Genomic DNA, 21386 nt, shown 5'->3' on the forward strand with positions numbered 1-21386 from the left:
CTGTTGTGGCCTCTCCCGTTGCGGAGCACAGGCTCCGGACGCGCAGGCTCAGCGGCCATGGCTCACGGGCCCAGCCGCTCCGCGGCATGTGGGATCTTCCCGGACCGGGGCACGAACCCATGTTCCCTGCATCGGCAGGCGGACTCTCAACTACTACGCCACCAGGGAAGCCCCATAATAACAATTTTTGAAACAAACAAATATTATGATAATTATTCCATTCACTTTAGAGAATTTTAAAGAACATTTTTTTCTTATTAGTAATAATAGTCATAACTGCCATCAATTACTGGGCAATTACTATGTGCCAGGTGCAGTACAAAGTGCTTCACATCCATTATCCCATGAACTCTTACAGCTCTATGAGGTGCATATGATTAGCCCCATTTTATAGCTGAGAAAACTGAGGCTTAGAGAAGTGACTCATCCAACGCCACATGCGAATAGACTGGGGCATGATTTGAACCAGGTTTATCTGAAGGTGAGGCTCATGTTTCTGGCCACCAGGCTGCAGCTGTATAAAACAGTCAACTCAAAATGAAGACTGGGGAGGCCAAAGTCGTCACGTCTTCAAACACACAACTCTACATAAGCCTTCAGCACCGCTGCTTCTACAGCCCTCCAAACCAAGGTCCCACCCACTCATTTCTGCCACTCCTTTTCACCCCAGTGTTCAGCCTTCTTACTCTGACTCAAGAAAGACAAACCAACCAGTGAAAGCCTGGCCTCCAAGTTGTCCTCTTTGAACCAAACTCTTTCCTATTTATAAAATGCACTATTCGTAATCCTACATCCTAATTTGTACTTTCTGTATCACGTTCTTTTCCTATTGGTAAAATTCCAACTGCCTTATCACCACTATCCTTTTTGTCCTTAGGGAAATTCCCTGTAGATATCATCAGCTCCATGCACAGGTGAGAAACAACTTTCTTCTAGAAACTTCGTAGTACCCATGACAATACCCCCATCCCTCAGTAGCTTAGGGGAGCAAGAAAGGTAGGGGCTTCATCTAAATCCCAGACACTTTTAACTGTGGCCAATGCATCATGAATAACCAATAAAGCTCTTAAAACATTCTTATTTCTTTTAATTCCAAAAGCATGCATATACCCTGCCTTTTACTAATCACGTACTTTATTTTTATTCGAGCATAGTTGATTTACAATGTTGTGTTAGTTTCAGGTGTACAGCAAAGTGAATCAGTTATACATATACATATATCCACTCTTTTTTAGAATCTTTTCTCATATAGGCCATTACAGAGTATTGAGTAGCGTTCCCTATGCTATACAGTAGGTCCTTATTAGTTATCTATTTTATATATAGTAGTGTAATGGTGTACTTTAAAAGTTATTTTTTGCTACTTCCCTGTTCAAATGCATGACATCCTCTCTAAAAAAATAGGTCACCTATTATTTACATTCTTTGGAATGTCCTCAAATGGATTTTTTTTTTTTGATGGGGAAGAACAATAATATTTTTTTCTTTTTTTTCATTCAAGTATAGCTCGGTGCTTTGTGACCGCCTGGAGGGGTGGGATAGGGAGCGTGGAAGGGAGGGAGACGCAAGAGGGAAGAGATATGGGAACATATGTATATGTATAACTGATTTACTTTGTTATAAAGCAGAAACTAACACACCATTGTAAAGCAATTATACTCCAATAAAGATGTAAAAAAAAAAAGTATAGTTGATATACAATATTGCATTAGGGAAGAAGAATAATATTGATGTTAAGCCTTCCTCCTTGCAAAGTATATATTAAAGTACACATTTATCAAGATTTCTGCTCTTCTCATAACATAAGAACATGTCCCTGGCAGATATCTGACATTTTAATCCCCTAATTTTTCACAGGTTCTTAAAGCAGATGCAAAACAAATATTCACCCTTGGTTGCAAATAGGTCATTAGGCTACAGTCAATGGGGTATCAGATTAAGGCTGAATTGTCTCTTTCAGAAACTCCTTGTGTGTCCTTCAGAAAATCACACAACCTCTCTGGTGTTTTGTTCTGTTCTGTTTTGTTTTATTTGAGGCAGTCTGGATTAAATCATCTCTGAGGTCAATTTTGGCTTTAAGACTCTACTTCTATGATCATGGTCCTTTCCCTGTTATTCTGTGATACTGTGGATATGGTGGATATTTGTAATTGGGACAGGTGTCCAGACAACATCCATGGGTGGAATGTAAACACATTCATAAGGAGACATAGAAGTGGTGACACTGGATTCTGTTGTGACCCAGGTCAGCAAATGGGTATTTGGCCCCCTCCCCTGCAATATTTGTTTTCATGGTAAAAATCTAGCTCCGAGAAACAATGCTGAATCCACAGAGCTTGTCGCTGGGACTCATCAGGGGGACAGAGACGGAGTTTCCCAGCGCTCATTAATCCACATGTAAAAGATTAAGCAGTACAGACACTGTGACCACTGGGAAAATTACAGAGATAAAGATCATTACATGCATCTGGTTTTCCAGGGGGAAGACATGGAGATAAAGCCTTAAGTCTTTAATAAGGCTAGAAATTAAAACTGGGATTAATGACAACAAGAAGCATTTATAAGAAGCTGTACTTGACACTCCTGCCTAAGTTTTGCTGGCCTGATTTCCGGAACATTTTCTATGTTGTTAATATTTATCACTAGCTTCTTTTCTGGTTGAAAACAACCGTCACTGCCCACTGGTTTCAGGTCCACAGCCTTCTCCTTAGACATACTTGTCCTGCTTCAGACTATACTTCTTAAAAAGCAATAATTCAACACTGGACCCATGAGGTTTCTGTAGAGACGAGGGAGTATGAATCTCTGAATGTCAATGGAGCTTTGAGGTCTGGCCTTGTCCTGTGACACACCGAGAAAACAGCTCCCGTGACAGGTGACCGAGGGGCATGCACCCTGGGCTCAGAATGGAGAGGGGAGAATGGGCTCCCTCCTTATTAAATAGCTCAGATACTCCTACAAGTGGAGATGCAGGAGCCTCTGTTAAAATGTAACTGTGCCACTCAGCTGACCAACTTTTATGGGTTGAATTGTGTGCCTCCAAAAAGATATGTTGACATCTTAACTCCCAGGACTTAGGATGTGACCTTACTTGGAAACAGCATCTTTATAAAGGTAATCAAGTTAAAATGGAGCCATTAGGGCAAGCCCTCATCCAATATGACCGACGTCCTTATAAAAAGGGGGAATTTAGACACACATACACACACACACAAACACACACAGACACACACAGAGGAAAGAGACACAGGGAGAATGTGTGTGAAGGTGGAGGATTGGAGTCATGAGCCTACAAGTCTAAGAATACCAAAGACTGATGGCAAACCATCAGAATCTGGGAGAGCAGACTGGAGAAAATCCTTCTCTCATAGTCTCCAGAAGGAACCAACCCCACAGACACCTTGATCTCAGACTTCCAGCCTCCAGAAATATGAGAGAATAAATTTGTTGTTTAAGTCACCCCATTTGTGATACTTTGTTATGTCAGCCCCAGGAAACGAATACACCAACACTTCAACTGAGTAGAAAGTATGAGTGCCTTAGGTGCTATCACCTGGCAAAGAACAGCATTTTAAAGGAATAGAAAATGTGTCAAAGTGGGAAGCTTGGAAGATCCAGAGGAGAGGGTGGTGCAAGCAAAGGGCATATCAGAGGCCGCATTGCCACGACGGCTATGGAAACCCGAGGGCTAACCTAAGAGCACCAGAAACCTTAGCGAGCTGAGGATAGATTCTAAACTGAAGGTCAGGAAGGTGTTGAAGATAAGCTCTCCCTACATCACAGTTTGCTGAGGCTAACTGTGGTTTTATCCATATTTGAATTTGCAGTTAATTATGGGGTTTCAAAATTGATTATACCTAGTAGCACAATCTACCAGATTATCTTAGCTCCTTTCACCCACGACCATTAACCGTGAACAAGAGCCATGCCCACATTTCGTTACCCTATGGCTTGTTCACAGGGCTGAGCTTACCAGGGCTGCCAGGCCTGGTCAGGTAGATGGATCCAACCTTAGCCACCAGGATGCTGGGGACATCTTTGCGACAGAGTGCTGGTGCGTAAAACATATGAAGAGTCTGGTTGTGGACACTGGTCCGACTCCAGGACAAACCTAAGCAAGCCTGCAGAAAAAGATGAAGCTTAAATCCAACCCCTTCTTTTTCTTAGCCCATTTCCACGTTGACTTCTTGTGCTGTTGCCCACAATCCACCCAGACCTGCTCTGCTCCTTGCCAAGTCCAGCTCCTTCCAGAATGTAGCCCTAACCCATCATGGCATGGCAGATCTCAATAGCTAGCACATTCCAGAGTGCAGAAGGTAGGTGCAAATAGTACACTTTACTGATGAGAATTAAGTTCAGCTGTAAGTAACAGGAAAAAAAACCTGTGAAATAATAGAAAACTAAGCAAGGTAGAGTGTTTCTGTTTAGTTTGAAGGAGTTTAGGGGGGACATTTGAGAGCAGAAAGATGCTTCACAGTGTCAGGAACCCTTTTTTCCTTCTTGCTCCACTTCAGATGGCCTCAAAGTCATCCTATTGTTCTAAGATGGCTGCCAGAGCTCCAGCCAACACAATCGCATTCCAGCCATGAGGAAGGACACAAGGGAAGGAGAAGAGCATGCGTTTTTCCTTCAAGGACAGTTCCCAGAAGTTGCTACATTAGCCTAAGTCTCGTTAGCCAGAACTTAGTCACATGGTCACACCAAACTACAAAACAGGCTGGGAAATATAGTCCTCAGTGTTGGCAGCCATGTGACCTAAAAATCAGTGATTCCAGTAAGATAGGACAGGGCTGTTCAACCTTGGCACAACTGCTGGGCCTGATGAGTCTTAGGTGCAGAAGCTACCCTGTGCACTGTAGAGCATTTAGCAGCATCCCTGGCCTCTACCTTCTAGATGCCAGTAGCAGCCCCCTATGTGTGATGAACAAAAGTGTTTCCAGCCATTGCCTAATGTCCCCTAGGGGCCAAAATCACCCCCAGTTAAGAATCACTGCTCCAGAAAAAGAGAAGGTGTATTAGCCATTTCTGCCACCTCCGCTTCACCTTGTATCCTGCCCCACTCTCATGCCTCGTCTGTCACTGAAGGCCACCTTTTCACTTTATGTTATTCCTTGATTCTGGTACACTAACCCACCACTTTCAACTCATACTCTGCTTCCTAGACAATATTGGGTACCACACCCCTGAATCAACCCTGACCTAAGATCTCCCAGTTTGGGGAATAGTCCCTTACCCATGCATAGCAGGACATGGACTCGGAATTACAGTCAGAGAAAAGCAACACGGAGAAACAAGCTTGTTTGAATTCATTATGGAATATTGAACATCCTGAAGAAGACGCAGCCTTTAAAAAGGTCAGTGGTGTACATATGTGTATATCATAGGTAGCAGGGATTATATATATATATATTTTTTCGGTATGTGGGCCTCTCACTGTTGTGGCCTCTCCCGTTGAGGAGCACAGGCTCCGGACGCGCAGGCTCAGCGGCCATGGCTCACGGGCCCAGCCGCTCCACGGCCTGTGGGATCTTCCCGGACCGGGGCACGAACCCTTGTCCCCTGCATTGGCAGGCGGACTCTCAACCACTGCGCCACCAGGGAAGCCCAGGGATCATATTTTTTAAAATATTAAGACACGATTTGTTCCTACTTACTGGGTGACTATCAACTTATTGAAGCTGAAAGATTCACCGCTTTGCGAAGAGAATGGATACTGCTCAGGAGAGAATTCATCAATTTGTTGGATGCTTCAAACTAAATTTTTCAAGGTCCTTGGTGAGTAGTTGGGGGAAAAGGAAGGCAGTAGACTTGAAAGCCAAGTTTTCAAAAGAGAAAGAAAAAGGATTTCTTAGAATTTCCAAAGTTGCAATTTATATATCAAGAACTAAAGCTTTGAGGACTTCCCTGGCCGTCCAGTGGTTAAGACTCTGCACTTCCAATGCAGGGGGCATGGGTTCAATCCCTGGTCAGGGAACTAAGATCCCACATGCCGCTTGGTGCAGCCAAAAAAAATAAAAAATAAAGCTGCAGAAAAAAAGAAAACAGCCAAGTTAAAAAAAAAAAAAAAAAGAACTAAAGCTTTGAGGAAAGGCCACAGAGTAGGTCACAGTGTGTAGGCTATGACATGAGGGGAGCTCGCCGCCCATAGGAAGAAGACAGGCCCTTCCAGGGCCCTGGGGAGGAACCTGGAAAGAATTCCGCAGGGATGAGAGAAGGAGCCTCAAGAAGCCCTTGGCACCCATATCCTGCTGAGTCCTGGGCAGCCAAGGGGCAGGCAATGGCAGGAGCACCTGGACAGACCCAGTGGAACCTGGGTACCTTGGGAGAAAGGAGAGTCTGGGGGCAACATGATTCCCGGGCAGGAGATTAGCAGGGTCTGAGGAAGGAGGTGCAAAAGTGAGGACCTGAGCTAATCCTTCATACCCACCCCTGAGCGTGGCATGTGAGGAAGACATTCAGAAGCTGCACATACCCCTTTGGGCTTGTGGAAGTGCCAAGAGTATCTATGGGAAAAAAGAGAGTTGAGACCGGGACAGGGAGGCTTTGGATTGTAGGAATCTTTGAAGCGGGGACTTTCCCACGGACCACAGGCTTTAGCAGCAAGAGCCAGCCAGCAGGCACACAAGATGGTAATAGACACAGCTCTGTAGACTCAGCCGAAATGCCCATGAGCAGGAGGGATGATCTGGGACTTAGAGAAGGCCAAAGAGCAGATGCCACCAGTCCTTTGCCGTGAGACAGGAAGCCATCTCTGACCATCAGTTACCCCTTTGGGAAAGGAGGAGGAAAAGGGAAGTAGGGAGAAATCCTGAAAAAACTGACTAGTTAACTGAAAGACACTGAGTAGTCAAAAGAAGCTATTTAAACCTGAAATTATCAAAAGATAATTTAAGTTATTGTATTAGCTCGAGCTGCCGTAACAAATAACCAGAGACTGGGTGGCTTACACAACAGAAATTTATTGTCTCACTGTTCTGGAGGCTGGGAAATCCAAGACCAAAGTGCTGGAAAGGTTAAGTTTCATTCTGAGGCCTCTTCTCTTCGCATATAGATGGCGCCATCTTGCTATGTGCTCACATGACCTCCTTGTGCGTTTGAGGGGACAGAGAAGCTGTCTGGTGCCTCTTCCTATAAGGACATCAGTCCAATCAGATCAAGGCGCGATCCTTACGACTTCACTTAACCTTAATACTTTCTTAGTCCAAATACAGTCACCCTGGAGGTCAAGGCTTTGACATATGAACTGGGCTGGGCGAGGGGTAGGCAGGGGTGATGGAGAGAGGGTGGAGAGGGACACAAAAAGTCAGTCCATAACAGGTAGCAAATTTAAGTGCTTTTTTCTACGCAGTTGGATTAGGGGCTCAAGATCAAGTTTATTTCCATTATAGAGAGGTGAACTAAGTTTCTCTGTTCACATCTACGTGTGTGACCTGCAAAAACATGTAAATATCTAAGTGTATACAGTTCAAATATAAACCACTTGAGGATTTGTACAAAATGTTGGCATTGGGTATCATTTGGAAATGGCATTTTGGGTGATTCGTATTTTATTCTTTTCACATACTTATATTTCCATATTTAACCTGCATTTCTTTTATAATAAGAAAAAACACACATAACACTAAAAAATGGTCACTACCATCCAACCACCAAGATTTTGTACAAAAATGATAAGCATGATGATATTCAATCCTGGAAAGATCTGGGGAAATGAGTACTTTCATTCCTTGCTGGTAGAAACATGAATTATTCCAGTCTTTCTGAACGGCCATGTGGTAATATGTATGAAAAGCCTTAAAATGTGTATCTGCTCTGACTTAGCAATTCCACTTGTAGAAATTTGTTCTTTAAAGATTTATTTTAGGGAACCTAAGAACATGCATAGAGACTTATACAAGGATTTTGTGGCAGATTTATTAGCAAAACCCTAATAAAATAATTGGACCCAAGTGTCCAATTATAGGTAACTGAAGGAAAGAATTAGGATATTCCATACTATGGAATATTACGCATCCTTTAAAACTCAAGTTGTAGAAGCATATTTGTGTTTATGGTATATTGCTAACTGAAAAACTAAGCTACAAAACTGCAGGTTTAGTATTACTTCATTAGCCACAATATTAATGCAAAACAAAATATCCCAGAACTCAGTGGCTTACCACAGACAGTTACTCTCATGCTCACAGTGGGCAGGTTGTCTGAGGTTAGGCTGATCGGGGCTGGGCTCTGCTGGGTGGCTCTTCTTCAGGCTGGGGCAGCGGAATGGGCTCCCAGCTGCAGGTGGGGTCAGGCCTATTTTCGTTGTCTCTCATCCCTCCAGGCCAGCAGCTCCCAGGGGCACATTCTCAGAGTGGAACAAGCCCCACCCATAACCAAATTTAAAGCCTCTGCTCATTTACATCCACCAGCATTCCATGACCGCAGCAAGTCCACAGCCAAGCCTTGTACCAATAAGTTGGGAAACTACAATACTTGGTGCTGCCACAAGTGAGAGGAATGGCCAGGTGGCATGGCAAAGGGCACGGGTATGTGGAGGGGGGAAGAATTGAAAATAAGATTGCCATCTTCCACCTTTGACACTTAAAAAAAAATAATTAACATGCAATATCTACCTCTCTATTTATGAAAGAATCTTTTTCAATAAGAGATGGGTTTTGCATTGACTGACAGAAATCTTGACCATGAATAAAAAGTAAAATGTTAATTTTTCTCATGGAACAAGAAGACCAGAGGCAGGCAGACCAACAATGTCATCAAAGAGGGAGGGAGGCTCTTCTGTCACCCTGACCAACCATCCTCATCATGTGGCCTTCATCCTTAAGTCACAAGATGCCTGAGGCCCTGCAGGTATGTGTGTGCCTGCTCCCCAAACCTTGACTTTTTCAGAAGTATCGATTTTTTTTACATGGATTAATATGGACTTGGTCTCTACCTGGGTGGGTACAGAGAGCTGCTGAGGACTGCAGTTTTCCTTTTCTCCTCTTTTGCAAAGAAATACCAGGCTTCCGGGATTAATAATAAGAACTGTTGATTTACACATTGCCTGGAGTCACCCAACATTTTACCCAAATCTGATGTCAATTTCTCTGAAGAGATTACCCAACCCACTTACTTCCCCCCTGTAGCCACATAAGCAACTGCAATTTAATACTCGTGGTTATCACAGGGTTCAGCCTTAAGCAGTCCTTCCTTAGAAACAAAACAAAACAAAAGGATACCTCCAAAATGTTTGCAATTTTATTCCTTGCTGGGAAGGGCCCAGTAAAATGCCTCTTGTGGCATAGCTAGAACAGAAGAGAAACCCATCAAAGGTGGGGAGGCCAAGGGGGCCAAGGCCAGACACAATTAACTTCAGCCACTGGAGCTTTCAAGTTAAGGAAGCTGATTGTAGCAAATGTCTCCTTGCAGAACTGCCAACTTATTTAGAGATCCACTAGGGACCCGGAGCGTGGGGAGGCCGTCCCGAAGGCTGGAAACTCTTGCCTTGGCTTGAATTTAGAAATAAGTTCAATGAGTCCCTACCCCAATGAGAATCATTAGTCCCTAGTTTACTTTTTAAAAGAAAGTTTAAGCCATCCAGGAACCAAAAGTCATAGGACAGAGGCTTCACGGTTTATTTTTAACGCTTATAACCTAAGGGCAGGAAAGGGCTGTTTTCATTTTCTAGGACTTGACTAATGTAAGAGGCAATCCTCCTAGAATACACTTCTCTCTCTTTCTTTATTGTCCTCTCTCTCTTTCTTCCATACTGACAGTACTCCTCGATAATGTCAAATGCCCACATCTTAAGTCTACTGCTCTTTGAATTTTGACGAATGGGAACACATATAACTACCCGCAATACAAGATAGAGGACCTTTCCATCATTCCAGAAAATTACTCTGTGCCTCTTTCCAGTCACCCAGCACTGTTCTAATTTCTATCACCATAAGTTAGTTTTGCCTGTTCTTGAACTTCATATTAATAGAATCATAAAGTATGTATTCTTTTGTGTTTGGTGCTCAATATAATGTTTTTATTTTTAACATCTTTATTGGGGTATAAATAGAATCATAAAGTATGTATTCTTTTGTGTTTGGTGCTCAATATAATGTTTTTATTTTTAACATCTTTATTGGGGTATAATTGCTTTACAATGGTGTGTTAGTTTCTGCTTTATAACAAAGTGAATCAGTTATACATATACACATGCTCCCATATCTCTTCCCTCCCGCATCTCCCCCCTCCCACCCTCCCCATCCCACCCCTCCAGGCGGTCACAAAGCACCGAGCTGATCTCCCTGTGCTATGCAGCTGCTTCCCACTAGCTATCTACCTTACGTTTCATAGTGTATATATGTCCATGCCTCTCTCTCGCTTTGTCACAGCTCACCCTTCCCCCTCCCCATATCCTCAAGTCCGTTCTCTAGTAGGTCTGTGTCTTTATTCCTGTCTTACCCCTATGTTCTTCATGACATTTTTTTTCTTAAATTCCATATATATGTGTTAGCATACGGTATTTGCTTTTCTCTTTCTGACTTACTTCACTCTGTATGACAGACTCTAGGTCCATCCACCTCACTACAAATAACTCAATTTCGTTTCTTTTTATGGCTGAGTAATATTCCATTGTATATATGTGCCACATCTTCTTTATCCATTCATCAGAAGATGGGCACTTAGGTGGTTTCCATCTCCAGGCTATTGTAAATAGAGCTGCAATGAACATTGTGGTACATGACTCTTTTTGAATTATGGTTTTCTCAGGGTATATGTCCATTAGTGAGATTGCTGGGTTGTATGGTAGTTCTATTTGTAGTTTTTTAAGGAACCTCCATACTGTTCTCCATAGTGGCTGTACCAATTCACATTCCCACCAGCAGTGCAAGTGTTCCCTTTTCTCCAAACCCTCTCCAGCATTTTCAATATAATGTTTTTGATTCATCCGTGATGTTGCCTTCATCAGGAGTTTGTTTCTTTTGATTGATGGGTAGTATCCCATTGTAAAAATATACCATAATTTGTTTATCTATTCTCTTGCTGACGTTCCCAGTTATTATGAATAAAGCTATCATGAACGTTTTGGACACATCTTTTTGAGGAATATGTTTTCATTTCACTTGGGTATGGACCTAGAAGTGGATTTTCTGCTCATAAGTTAGATAACATGTTGAACTAAAATTTTACTATTTTATGTTTTCACCAACAATGTATGGTTGCCAACACTTGGTATTATCAGTCTTGTAATTTTAGACATTCTGATGAGTGTCTTGCAGTATTCCATTGTGGTTTTAATTTGCATTCCCCTATTACCTTATAATGTTGGACACCTTTTCATGTATTGATATTTCTTGGCTATTCAGGTATCTTCCTTTGAAAGTGCTTGTTAAAGATTTTTGTCCATTTTTTATTAATTGGGTTTTTTATTATTGATTTGTAGGAATTCTTTATATATTCTAGATGAAGTCTTTTTCAAATATACGCTTATTGAATATTTCATCCCAATCTGTAGCTTGACTTTTCACTTTCTTGATGATGTTTCTTTTGATGAGAAGTATTTAATTTTGATAAAGTCCAATGTATGAATGTTTGCTTTTATTGGTAGTGTCTTTTATGACTTTCTAAGATATCTTTCCCTGTCCCAAATAGTGAAGATATGTTTTCCACTTCAAATTAATTTATATGTATAGTGTGAGGTAGGAGTCAAGGTTAATTTTTTTCCTGTGCCAACATCTAGTTTTTCCACCATTTTTCCCTGATATTTACTGACATGTGACTTATTTGCCTTTCTACATTGAATTGCTTTGACATTTTTGACAAAAAGCAATTGACCATGCATCTATATGTTGCCCAATAACCACGGTAGATCTATTTCTGGACTCTTTATCCTGTTCTATTAATCTATTTTTTACCTTATACCAATAGTACACTATCTTGATTACTATAGTTTTTTAGTAAGTCTTGAAATCAGCTAGCATAACTCCTCCACCTTTGTTCTTCTTTCTCATGATTGTTCTGTCTATTTACGATCCTTTGCATAAATATTTTAGAATCAGCTTATTCATTTCTACAAAAATCTCTGCTGGGATTTAGGTTGGGGTTGCATTAACTGGATAGATAAATTTGAGGAAAGCTGGCATCTTAACATACTAAATCTTCCAGTTCATGAACATGATATATCTCTGCATTTATTTAAGACTTCTCTAATTTGTCTCAGCAATATTTTATAAATTTCTGTGTAGAGACCTTGCATATCTTTCATTAAAATTAAATTTATTCTTAGTATTTGATTCTTAGGTTACTTTCAGTAGTGTATTTTAATTTTATTTTCCCATCATCTGTTGCCTGTATAGAGAAATACAATTTAATCTTTATACATTGGTCTTTTACCCTGCAACTTTACTAAATTCACTAAAAAATTCTAGTAGTTTGTAGATTCCTTTGGATGTTTCATGTACACAGTGACGTCAACTGCCAATAAAGATAGTTTTCCTTCTTTCTTTCTCGTCTTTGTGCCTTTTATTTCTGTCCTTGACTTATTGCACTGGCGAGACCCTCTACTGAATTGTAGAATAGAAGTGATAAAAGTGAATATCCTTGCCTTGACTGTAGAGGGAAAGCATCTAATATTTTACCATTAAGTGTGATGTTAGTTCTAAGTGTTCAATAGATACCCCTTATTAGAGAGGAGGTTTCTTTCCTTGATTTTCTACTTTGCTGAGAGCTTTTTGTTTTTGTTGTTGTTTTCTTTTTTTTTTTTAATACAGAATGGGTGTTGAATTTTATCAAATGTTTCCTCAGCATTTATTAGTACAGTCACAAGGTTTTTGTTCTTTATGACATTGATTTTTTAATGTTCAACAAATATTCCACTTTGGATAAACCTCACTTTGTCAAGATATATTCTTCTTTTAATACATTGCTGTATTCTATTTGCTAATATTTTGTTTGTGGTTTTGGTTAATTTCATAAACTACTCTAATCTGAACAATAATCTGTCCTCATTCTGTCAAAATGAAGGTCGCCACAGTCCCAACCCAATAGCTGTACTGCTGCCAAACAAGTGTTTCATGAATCAGTGATTTTTTTAAATTTCTTATTTTTATTCTTCTGTATGAAAAGCTAAAAAGTAGAACTGAATGAAATTTACCATGGCACAAATACAAATGTGTAGATTTTAGAAGCTTTCTGTGAAATCGGAATCATATAAAAGCTATAACAAAAAACAATTCTATTTCTGTGAATGTAAGAATACTCTAAAAAATAAAGGTTAAGAAAAAAATAGAAATGTCAAAAACAAACAGAAAAACAATTCTATTTGATATAGAAAAGTAAGAGCAAAACCAAATCCTATAATCACTGTAACTGAGTGAATATTAAGGAGCCTGGCTCTCTATTCCTTGCAATGATGCTTGTCTTCATCAATTTATTATCAATACAAAAATCCTAAAATGAACATTTTTAATACTGGGATTAAGAATTGTCCTTTTATAACCTGGGAACCAAAATTATCTATGAAATGTGTGACATGAATTTGAGGAAAAGAGGAAAGAAGAATCCCTGTCTCACATCAGTGGCATCTCATCACTCCTAATTCCCATCCTATTTCCAGCCCCACCCAAGTCCTTTGGTCTCTGAGTTAACACAGTGACCTGCTGTGTGCAAAGGTGGACTCAGCTCAGGCCTTTTTTCTGAGCTAAAGTGGGGTCCCATGTCCCATATCCCACGTCAGGGGATCCCAGCTGCACCAGGCCCTAACAACCATCCCCTTAGAGTCTCTTTGCCCAGCATGCCCTTCCCCTAGGTTTGCATCAGGAGGAGAATTAGGTAAAGGTCCCTTCTCACTCAGTCCCAAAGGAACCTGCCTCAGGAAACTAACTTTTCCAAACTGACTGTCTGAGCAGGAGGTGCTGGGATAGGATGCTTTGGTTCTGCAACCAAAACCTCTCCTCTCCTCCGGCTTGGCCTGGAGTGGCACCTGCTCTCAGGTAACCTATGTCCAAAGCCCATGGCCCCATACGCCTCCAGCCAAGCACTCTGGCATGCTTGCCCACAGGTTCTGTGGGTGGAGAGAGTGGCCTCCGTGGCTGAGCCGTTCCCACTGCTGGTTCCAACAGCCTTTCCTGACCATCAGTTCTGAGATATTCCTGATTCCTTCCAATAAACCTCCTCCATCACTCATGCCCCTTTGGTTTTCCTTACCGTCCTTGAGCTGGTTTTGGGCACTTGCAACCAAAATAGCCTTGACTGGGTCAGGGGAAGCCAACAGGTGTGGGAAATGGAAGTGTCACAAGAGCCCTGCATGAAACAGGGCACAGCAAAGCAGGAGGACTTACCAAATTAGAATGGGATGGAAAATCAGGATCTCATGGCCAAGGTGACCCAACCAGCAGTGCAGGGATGGGGGAAACATCTTCAGAGTGGAGAGCTGGAGGAGGGTGTCCTTGAAAACACAGCTTCAAACCATGCAGTGTGGCTGGAGAGTGCTGGTCCCCTGAATAACACCTGAAGGGCAGCATGAAAGATATGTGTTCCAGGTGAATTGGGGCAACAGTAACCAAATAACGAAGTCCTAAGCACAGTCCTTCCAAATGCAGAGTAAAGAGAGGTTTGAGGGTCACCCAACGCTTATTCCAACCCACATGGATACAAATGCCAGCAGGACCCACCAACTGCAGATTTCACATATGATTACTACTATAGCTCCCTCCATTCATTCTCATGCCAGGCAGAGTCCTAGGTGCTGAAAACCTATCAGCCAATCAAACAAGGGTCCCAGTCCTCAGGGAGTTTGAATTCTATCTACTGAGCATCTACAGTCGGCTAAGCACTTCACATGCACTCGTTCATTCAATCCTCAGAGCAACCCTATGAGGTAGGTACTGTAACAAGCTGTACCGTACACTTGACGAAACGAGGCTCAGAGGGATGAGGAGACCAACCCAAGGATGCACAGCCGGTGAATGGCCGAGGTAGGTCTGAGCGGGAAGCCTGGCTCCAGGGTCCGAGTTCTTGACTTCCATCCAGGTAGAAGTGGCAGTCAAGGCTTCTTCCCCCTTCTCCCTCACGTGCACATATTATTAAGCTGGAAACCCTTCTAGGCACTGGGATAAAATGAGAAAGGAACCCTCAGTCTGGCAAGAGGTACAGCTGTGCTTGTTCTCGACAAAGAGAGCTCTAAAGAAGGAACCAGGGGCTTCCCTGGTGGCGCAGTGGTTGAGAGTCCGCCTACTGATGCAGGGGACACGGGTTCTTGCCCCGGTCCGGGAAGATCTCACATGCCGCGGGGCGGCTGGGCCCGTGAGCCATGGCCGCTGAGCCTGCGCGTCCGGAGCATGCGCTCCGCAACGGGAGAGGCCACAACAGGGAGAGGCCCGCGTACCACAAAAAAAAAAAAAAAAAAAGAAGGAACCATTTATGGCCAGAATGTGGGTTCAGGAACAAGCATGCTAGAGAGGAAACCTCAAAGACACAGGCTGGGAGAGGGGAAGGAGCAGGGAGCCTGGGGGGAAGACAAGAGGTCCCCCGTGGCTCTGAGACCAAACCCTGGAGGTGATGGAGGTGGGCCTAGAGGCAGGGTGTGATGAAAGGCAGGCGTCAGGAAGTGGGTGGGAGGGAGTGTCAGGATGTCCTGTGCCTGGTACCATGTCTGTGACCTCAGAGGAAGGAAAGGAGAGAGGAAGTGAGGAGGGAGGAAGGGAAGGGGAAGAAGTTGGAAAACTAAGGTGGTTCAGGTTATGAAAGACTTGCAGGGTTCTAGTAAAAAGTTTGCACTTTTTGTTGTCAGTGGGCAGTCATTCATGGTTTAATCAAGGAAGTGATAAGCAGTACTCCACCCAATCTGCGTTTCTGTGTTAGATGATAGATACATAGAGATAGATAATAGATACATAGATGATAGATTGCTAGATACTCAGATAGATACCTAGATGATTGATTGATTGATAATTGATAGATGATAGATAATAGATACATAAATAGATACATAGATGATCGATTGATTGATAGATAATAGATAGATGAGAGATAGATGAGAGAGAGAAAGGCGGAGGTAGAGAAAGATGGAGAAGGAGACTGGATGAGAATGGAGATGGGCTGAAGATGGGGAAGGGATGAGGATAGTGATATGTTTTTCCCCCTGGGGGGTGGAGGTATAGAAGGCACTAGGGGTGGACAGAAGACAGGATTTTTTGTTACATTTCTCCCCCTCCCAGCGCTCTGCACAGGCTGGAGACTGGGCGACAGAGGTTGCAGGAGGCAAGCGCTGACCTGAAAGAACAGCCACTTCCCCTGACCAATGCCCAACACCCAGGCTTGGATCACCGACCAGACCCGCTGGGAACTGGAGCCGCTCATCCCTGCTGGAAAAGCCCCTGCCTGAAAAGTTAGGGGGTTTGTTTTCATGTTTTGCCTTAGCAGCCTCCACATTGGCCTCCGTCTCCAGTGCTCATGGTGACTGCCTGTCGGGTCTAAGGGTTATTAGGAGGGAACAAATCCGCAGGTAGCGGCCACCTTGCCCGCCATGGCAGCCTCGCAAAGCCAGGCTCCCGCTGCGAAGGGCCAAGCCACCCTGGGAGGGAAATGACCAAGGTCAAGGCTGGGGATACAGCACCTGCAGCAAAGCGTTTGCCCCATTCTTCTCCTGTGGTCATTGTTTCTTTCCACTGACCAGCTGCCTGCAGGCTCCGGGTAGAGACAGAATGTGTCACACAGCCGCCATTCAGCGGAGATTAATGCCTGAAATGAGCCACACCTCTGAACAATTGCTTCCTAGAAGAGGGACAGCGCTGAATGGCCAGGGAGCCCCATTGATGACTGTTATGAAAGAGGTAAAGGCCGGCGTAGGGGGAAAGAAAAGTTTCACACCGCCCCTCAAACCTAGCTCCGATTCTTCCTCCTCGCCCTTCATTTCCCTTCTGACTGCCCATTTGGCCCATGTTGCCCTAATCCAGACTCGTTCTTTTATGTACGGGGACTTGGGCAGCCAGCTGAAAATTCACGGATTTGCTACTGTAAGTCATATCACTGCGGCTGCGTGCCGATCGCATTAGTACTATTATCTGTGCAACTTTCCGACTTGACAATTAGTTACTATCATTCACACTGTGCAATCAGCTGTTAAATCCTCATTTATGCTCATTTGAATATGAATGTGCCGTTCAATAACATGTTAGATTGCCATGTTTACAAATATACTCCAGGTATTTAGAAATTTAGATGATGCAAAACATACTGTTTAAGCCGTGCTCGGTGCCAGTTTAAATAACTTAAGCCTATTTATCAGTCACTTAGCAATTCTTTTCACATACTTCTGTTTTCCTGGGTCCTACCCTTCTCAACCAAAACTAAAATATGCTCTCTTTTTGTTTGTTTGCTTTGTTGCTGTATTAAACTAATAATCTTCTAGATGGGACTTAATTAGCAGTCACCTCTGCAGTGGGTCTTCTTTTCTAATTCCAGCTGATCTAATTCCTGCCTCTTTTAGAGGCAGATGAAACAGTAAACGGGAAAAAGAAAAAAAAAAGAAAAGATCTCTGCAGCTGCAATGTTAAATATCAAGTCTCTGAAAGCAAATGATTTGTATGTAGCACAAAGGGGAGGGAAGAGCAAATTTTTGAATGAAGGTAAAACCGAAGAGAAAAGATACACTTGATCGTAAACTCTCGGAAGGGAAACAGTGTATACTCAGAACAGGGCTGCTCAAACTTTAATGTGCCTGGGAGGCACCTGGGGATTCCCTAGGACTTGCAGATCTGGTTCAGTAGAGCTGGGGCAAGATACCTAACCATCTCCCAGGTGTAACTGATGCTCCTACGAGACCAGGTACCACAGTGGGCAGCAAGGCTCTAAAACATAAATCATACATCCACCTTCAACTATTATCCTTACAATAAGAACACACATTAGGAGATTTAAGGACCAAGCTTGACAATTCCACTCTGGTATAACCAAAAGAATTGAAAGCAGAGTCTTGAAGAAATACACGTACACCCATGTTCACAGTAGCATTATTTGCAATAGCCAAGACAAGGAAGCAACCCAAGTGTCCATCCCTGGATGACCTGATAAACAGAATGTGATATACAAATGTAATGGAATGTTATTCAGTCTTAAAAAGGAAGGAAATTCTGGGACAGGCTGCAACATGAAAGAACCTTGAGGACGTTATGCTAAGTGAAATAAGCCAGACACCAAAGGACACATATTGTATGATTCCACTTAGATGAAGTATCTAGAATAGTCAAACTCACAGAAACAGAAAGAATGGTGGTTGCCAGGGGCTGGAGGGAAGAGGAAACGGGGAGTTGTTTAATGGATACAGAGTTTCGGTTTTGCAAAATGAAAAAGTTCTGGGGATTGGTTGCATGACAACGTGAATAGACTCGACAATACTGAACTACACACTTAAGTATGGTTAAGATGGTAAATTTTATGTTATGGGCATTTTACCACACATTTTTTAATGTTTTTAATAAATTGGAAAAAAATCTTGGTTTTAGAAACATCATAAAAAAAAATTCTTTTTCTACCAAGAAAGCCATATTTCAGCTGACTCTTATTCAATTCTTCCATGGGCTGCTCAGCTGTCACCAGTCCTGATACCAGCCAAAGAAGGATTAATCAATTTTTCTTCCACACTCCCATGTCCTCTGATCAAAACTCTATTTCAGTAATTATTGTATTCTGATCAATGTTCAGATTCTGTGTGTCTCCACCTCACTCTCTCGAATGTGAGGTTTTGAAGGCGATGATTTGCCCTACAGCTATTTGGTAGATGCTGCTGGAGGTCGAACCCTCAGGCACTTCTTCTCTCCTCCTTCCTGACACAATCCCCATTTTAATCTGGTGTCTCCCCTTCTCCAATCTGTCCACATGCTTCAGAGGAGGCTGGGCCCTTAGTGCGTGGGCCATGAGGAGTCCAAGTCAATCATAATGGCGCCATTCCCCTTGTCAAGGACTGGTTCCAACATAGTCATGGGCCAATTTTGTGGTCAACGAGATAGGAGGGGGTTCTGCTGAGGAGCTTCAGGAAAAGATTTCCTTGCCGTTTTTTTTTTTTTTTTAAAGACACATTTATTCAGCTTCATGATCAGACTATTACATTTAGCAATCAGCAGCATGGGTGCAAAAAAAAAAAAAATCTACATTAAAACCCTTTGTTGGAATGCTTTATACTTTCCACAGAACAGAAACTAAAATAATCTGTTATACAATTGGTCACAAATACAGTCTTCCAGTTTTTTTTGCCCATGCACATGAGTATTGTCTAAAATATGTCTTCTTTGTAGCAGCTAGGCCCTGCCACCACCGTGCTTGGCTGAGTTCACAAATCTGTTGTAGCCTGGAGCTTCCCCGTCACTTCTCTGGCTCTCCTCTCCTGCTAAGCTTTGTTTCCCGGCAGTAATTAAAATCTTCTGCCCCCGCCGTAGCTCCTGCTGCTGCTGGAACCGCCACAGCCACCTTGGTTTCATGGTTCGGCAAAGTATTGGCCTCCACCACCACAGGGGCCAGCACTTCTGCCTCCAAAGTTTCCTCCTTTCACGGGTCCAAAATTTGAAGATTGATTGTCATAACTGCCAAAATCATTGTAGCTTCTGCCACCTCCAAAATGGCTTCCATCGTTACCAAACCCATTATAGCCATCGCCACTGCCACCATATCCACCGCTACCACAGCTGCCACCAAAGCAACCTCGGCCACTGAAGTTTCCTCCGCGACCAAAGATGTCATTCCCACCAAAACCCCCTCCAAGACCACCACCAAAGTTTCCAGAACCACTTCGACCTCTTTGGCTGGATGAAACACTGTCATTTCTTGCTTAGGTAGGGCTTTCCTTTCTTCACAGTTGTGGCCATTCACAGTGTGGTATTTCTTTTTTGTTTTGTTTCTGTTTTTTTAAACCTGTGTTCTTTTTTTTAAATTTATTTATTTAATTTATTTATTTTTGGCTGCATTGGGTCTTTGTTGCTGTGCACAGGTTTTCTTTAGTTGCAGCGAGTGGGGACTACTCTTCCTTGTGGTGCGCGGGCTTCTCATTGCGGTGGCTTCTCTTGTTGTGGAGCATGGGCTCCAGGTACGTGGGCTTCAGTAGTTGCAGCACACAGGCTCAGTAGTTGTGGCTCGCGGGCTCTAGAGCACAAGCTCAGTAGTTGTGGCGCACGGGCTTAGCTGCTCCGCGGCATGTGGGATCTTCCCAGACCAGGGCTCGAACCCATATCCCCTGCATTGGCAGGTGGATTCTTAACCACTGTGCCACCAGGGAAGCCCCACAGTGTGGTATTTCTGAATGACAATCTTGTCTACGGAGTCATGGTCATCAAAAGTTAGGAAAGCAGCGCCTCTCCTTTTGCCACTGCCTAGGTCAGTCATGAATTCAGTCACTTCGATTTTCCCATACCGTTCAAAATAATCTCTTAGGTGATGTTCTTCAGTGTCTTCTTTAATGTCACCACCAAAAATCTTTTTCACAGGTAAATAGGCACCAGGTCTTTGAGAATCTTCTCTTGAGATGGCCCTCTTTGGTTCCACCACTCTTCCATGCACCTCGTGTGGCCTTGCATTCATGGCCGCATCCACCTCCTCCACAGTGGCGTATGTGACAAACCCGAAGCCTCTGCAGTGCTTGGTGCTCGGATCCCTCATTACCACACAATCTGTGAGCGCTCCCCCCTGCTCAAAATGGCTCCTCAGACACTCATTGGTTGTTTCAAAGCTCAAACCTCCAATGAAGAGCTTCCACAGCTGTTCGGGCTCTTTGGGACACTCTGACTTGGACATGATGGCAGTGGAGGGGGGAGATGTCAATGATGCTTACTCAGCAGCATCCATGGGCACAAAGCCCATCTACCGAACATATCTCGATTTCCTTGCTTTTAAAAGAACACACAAGGAAGAGATTGTTCCTCTGCTTAGGAGGGATGTTGTCCGCCCAAATGAGACACAGGGGATGAAAGCCGCTCTCTTGACACCAGTCTGAGGGTTAAGCCAGCACCAGAAAGGGGCAGAGGCAAAGGAATCCAGAAAGACAGAGGAAGAGCCAGAGTCACGCTGCCTTTGGATCCCTCACCATATAAGATAATAGAGTGCTTCACGGTTCAAGCTGGCTGAGTAGGAGTTTTCTGTCTCTTGCCTCCAAAACCACCTTAACCAACACCAGTACCTTGCAGACAGGAGATACTCTGAAGTTTGCTGGATGAATTAAAGTAGGACGACGGGGCTCGTTCACTGCCCTCAAAGGACTCCTTAGGCAGCATGACTGTCCCCCATGCTAAGCAACCTCATACACGAAAAGATTTTTCCAGCTAGAAAGATACAGGGTCTTTTTGTTTGTTTCCTTGCTTGTTTTGTTAAAGGTTTCCTCATGGGCTACTTTTCCTAGAAAACATTTTAAATGTCTTTTACTATTA

General features: G+C 43.2%; 1 protein-coding gene across 1 annotated transcript; it reads right to left on the reverse strand.

Annotated features, from left to right (window-relative positions):
* Positions 1 to 19046: 19046 nt before the first annotated feature.
* LOC111163879 (heterogeneous nuclear ribonucleoprotein A1-like) lies at positions 19047 to 21094 on the reverse strand. Its single transcript, XM_089910296.1, is given in 3 exon segments — positions 19047 to 19788; positions 19791 to 19851; positions 20251 to 21094. Coding segments are annotated over 3 exon segments (909 nt in total). The 5' UTR covers positions 20758 to 21094; the 3' UTR covers positions 19047 to 19447.
* Positions 21095 to 21386: the final 292 nt, after the last annotated feature.

Source organism: Delphinapterus leucas, chromosome 4 (assembly GCF_059928025.1).
Source record: "Delphinapterus leucas isolate spDelLeu-1000000601 "Yukka" chromosome 4, BTC_Dleu_Yukka2, whole genome shotgun sequence".
Lineage (NCBI taxonomy): Eukaryota > Metazoa > Chordata > Mammalia > Artiodactyla > Monodontidae > Delphinapterus > Delphinapterus leucas.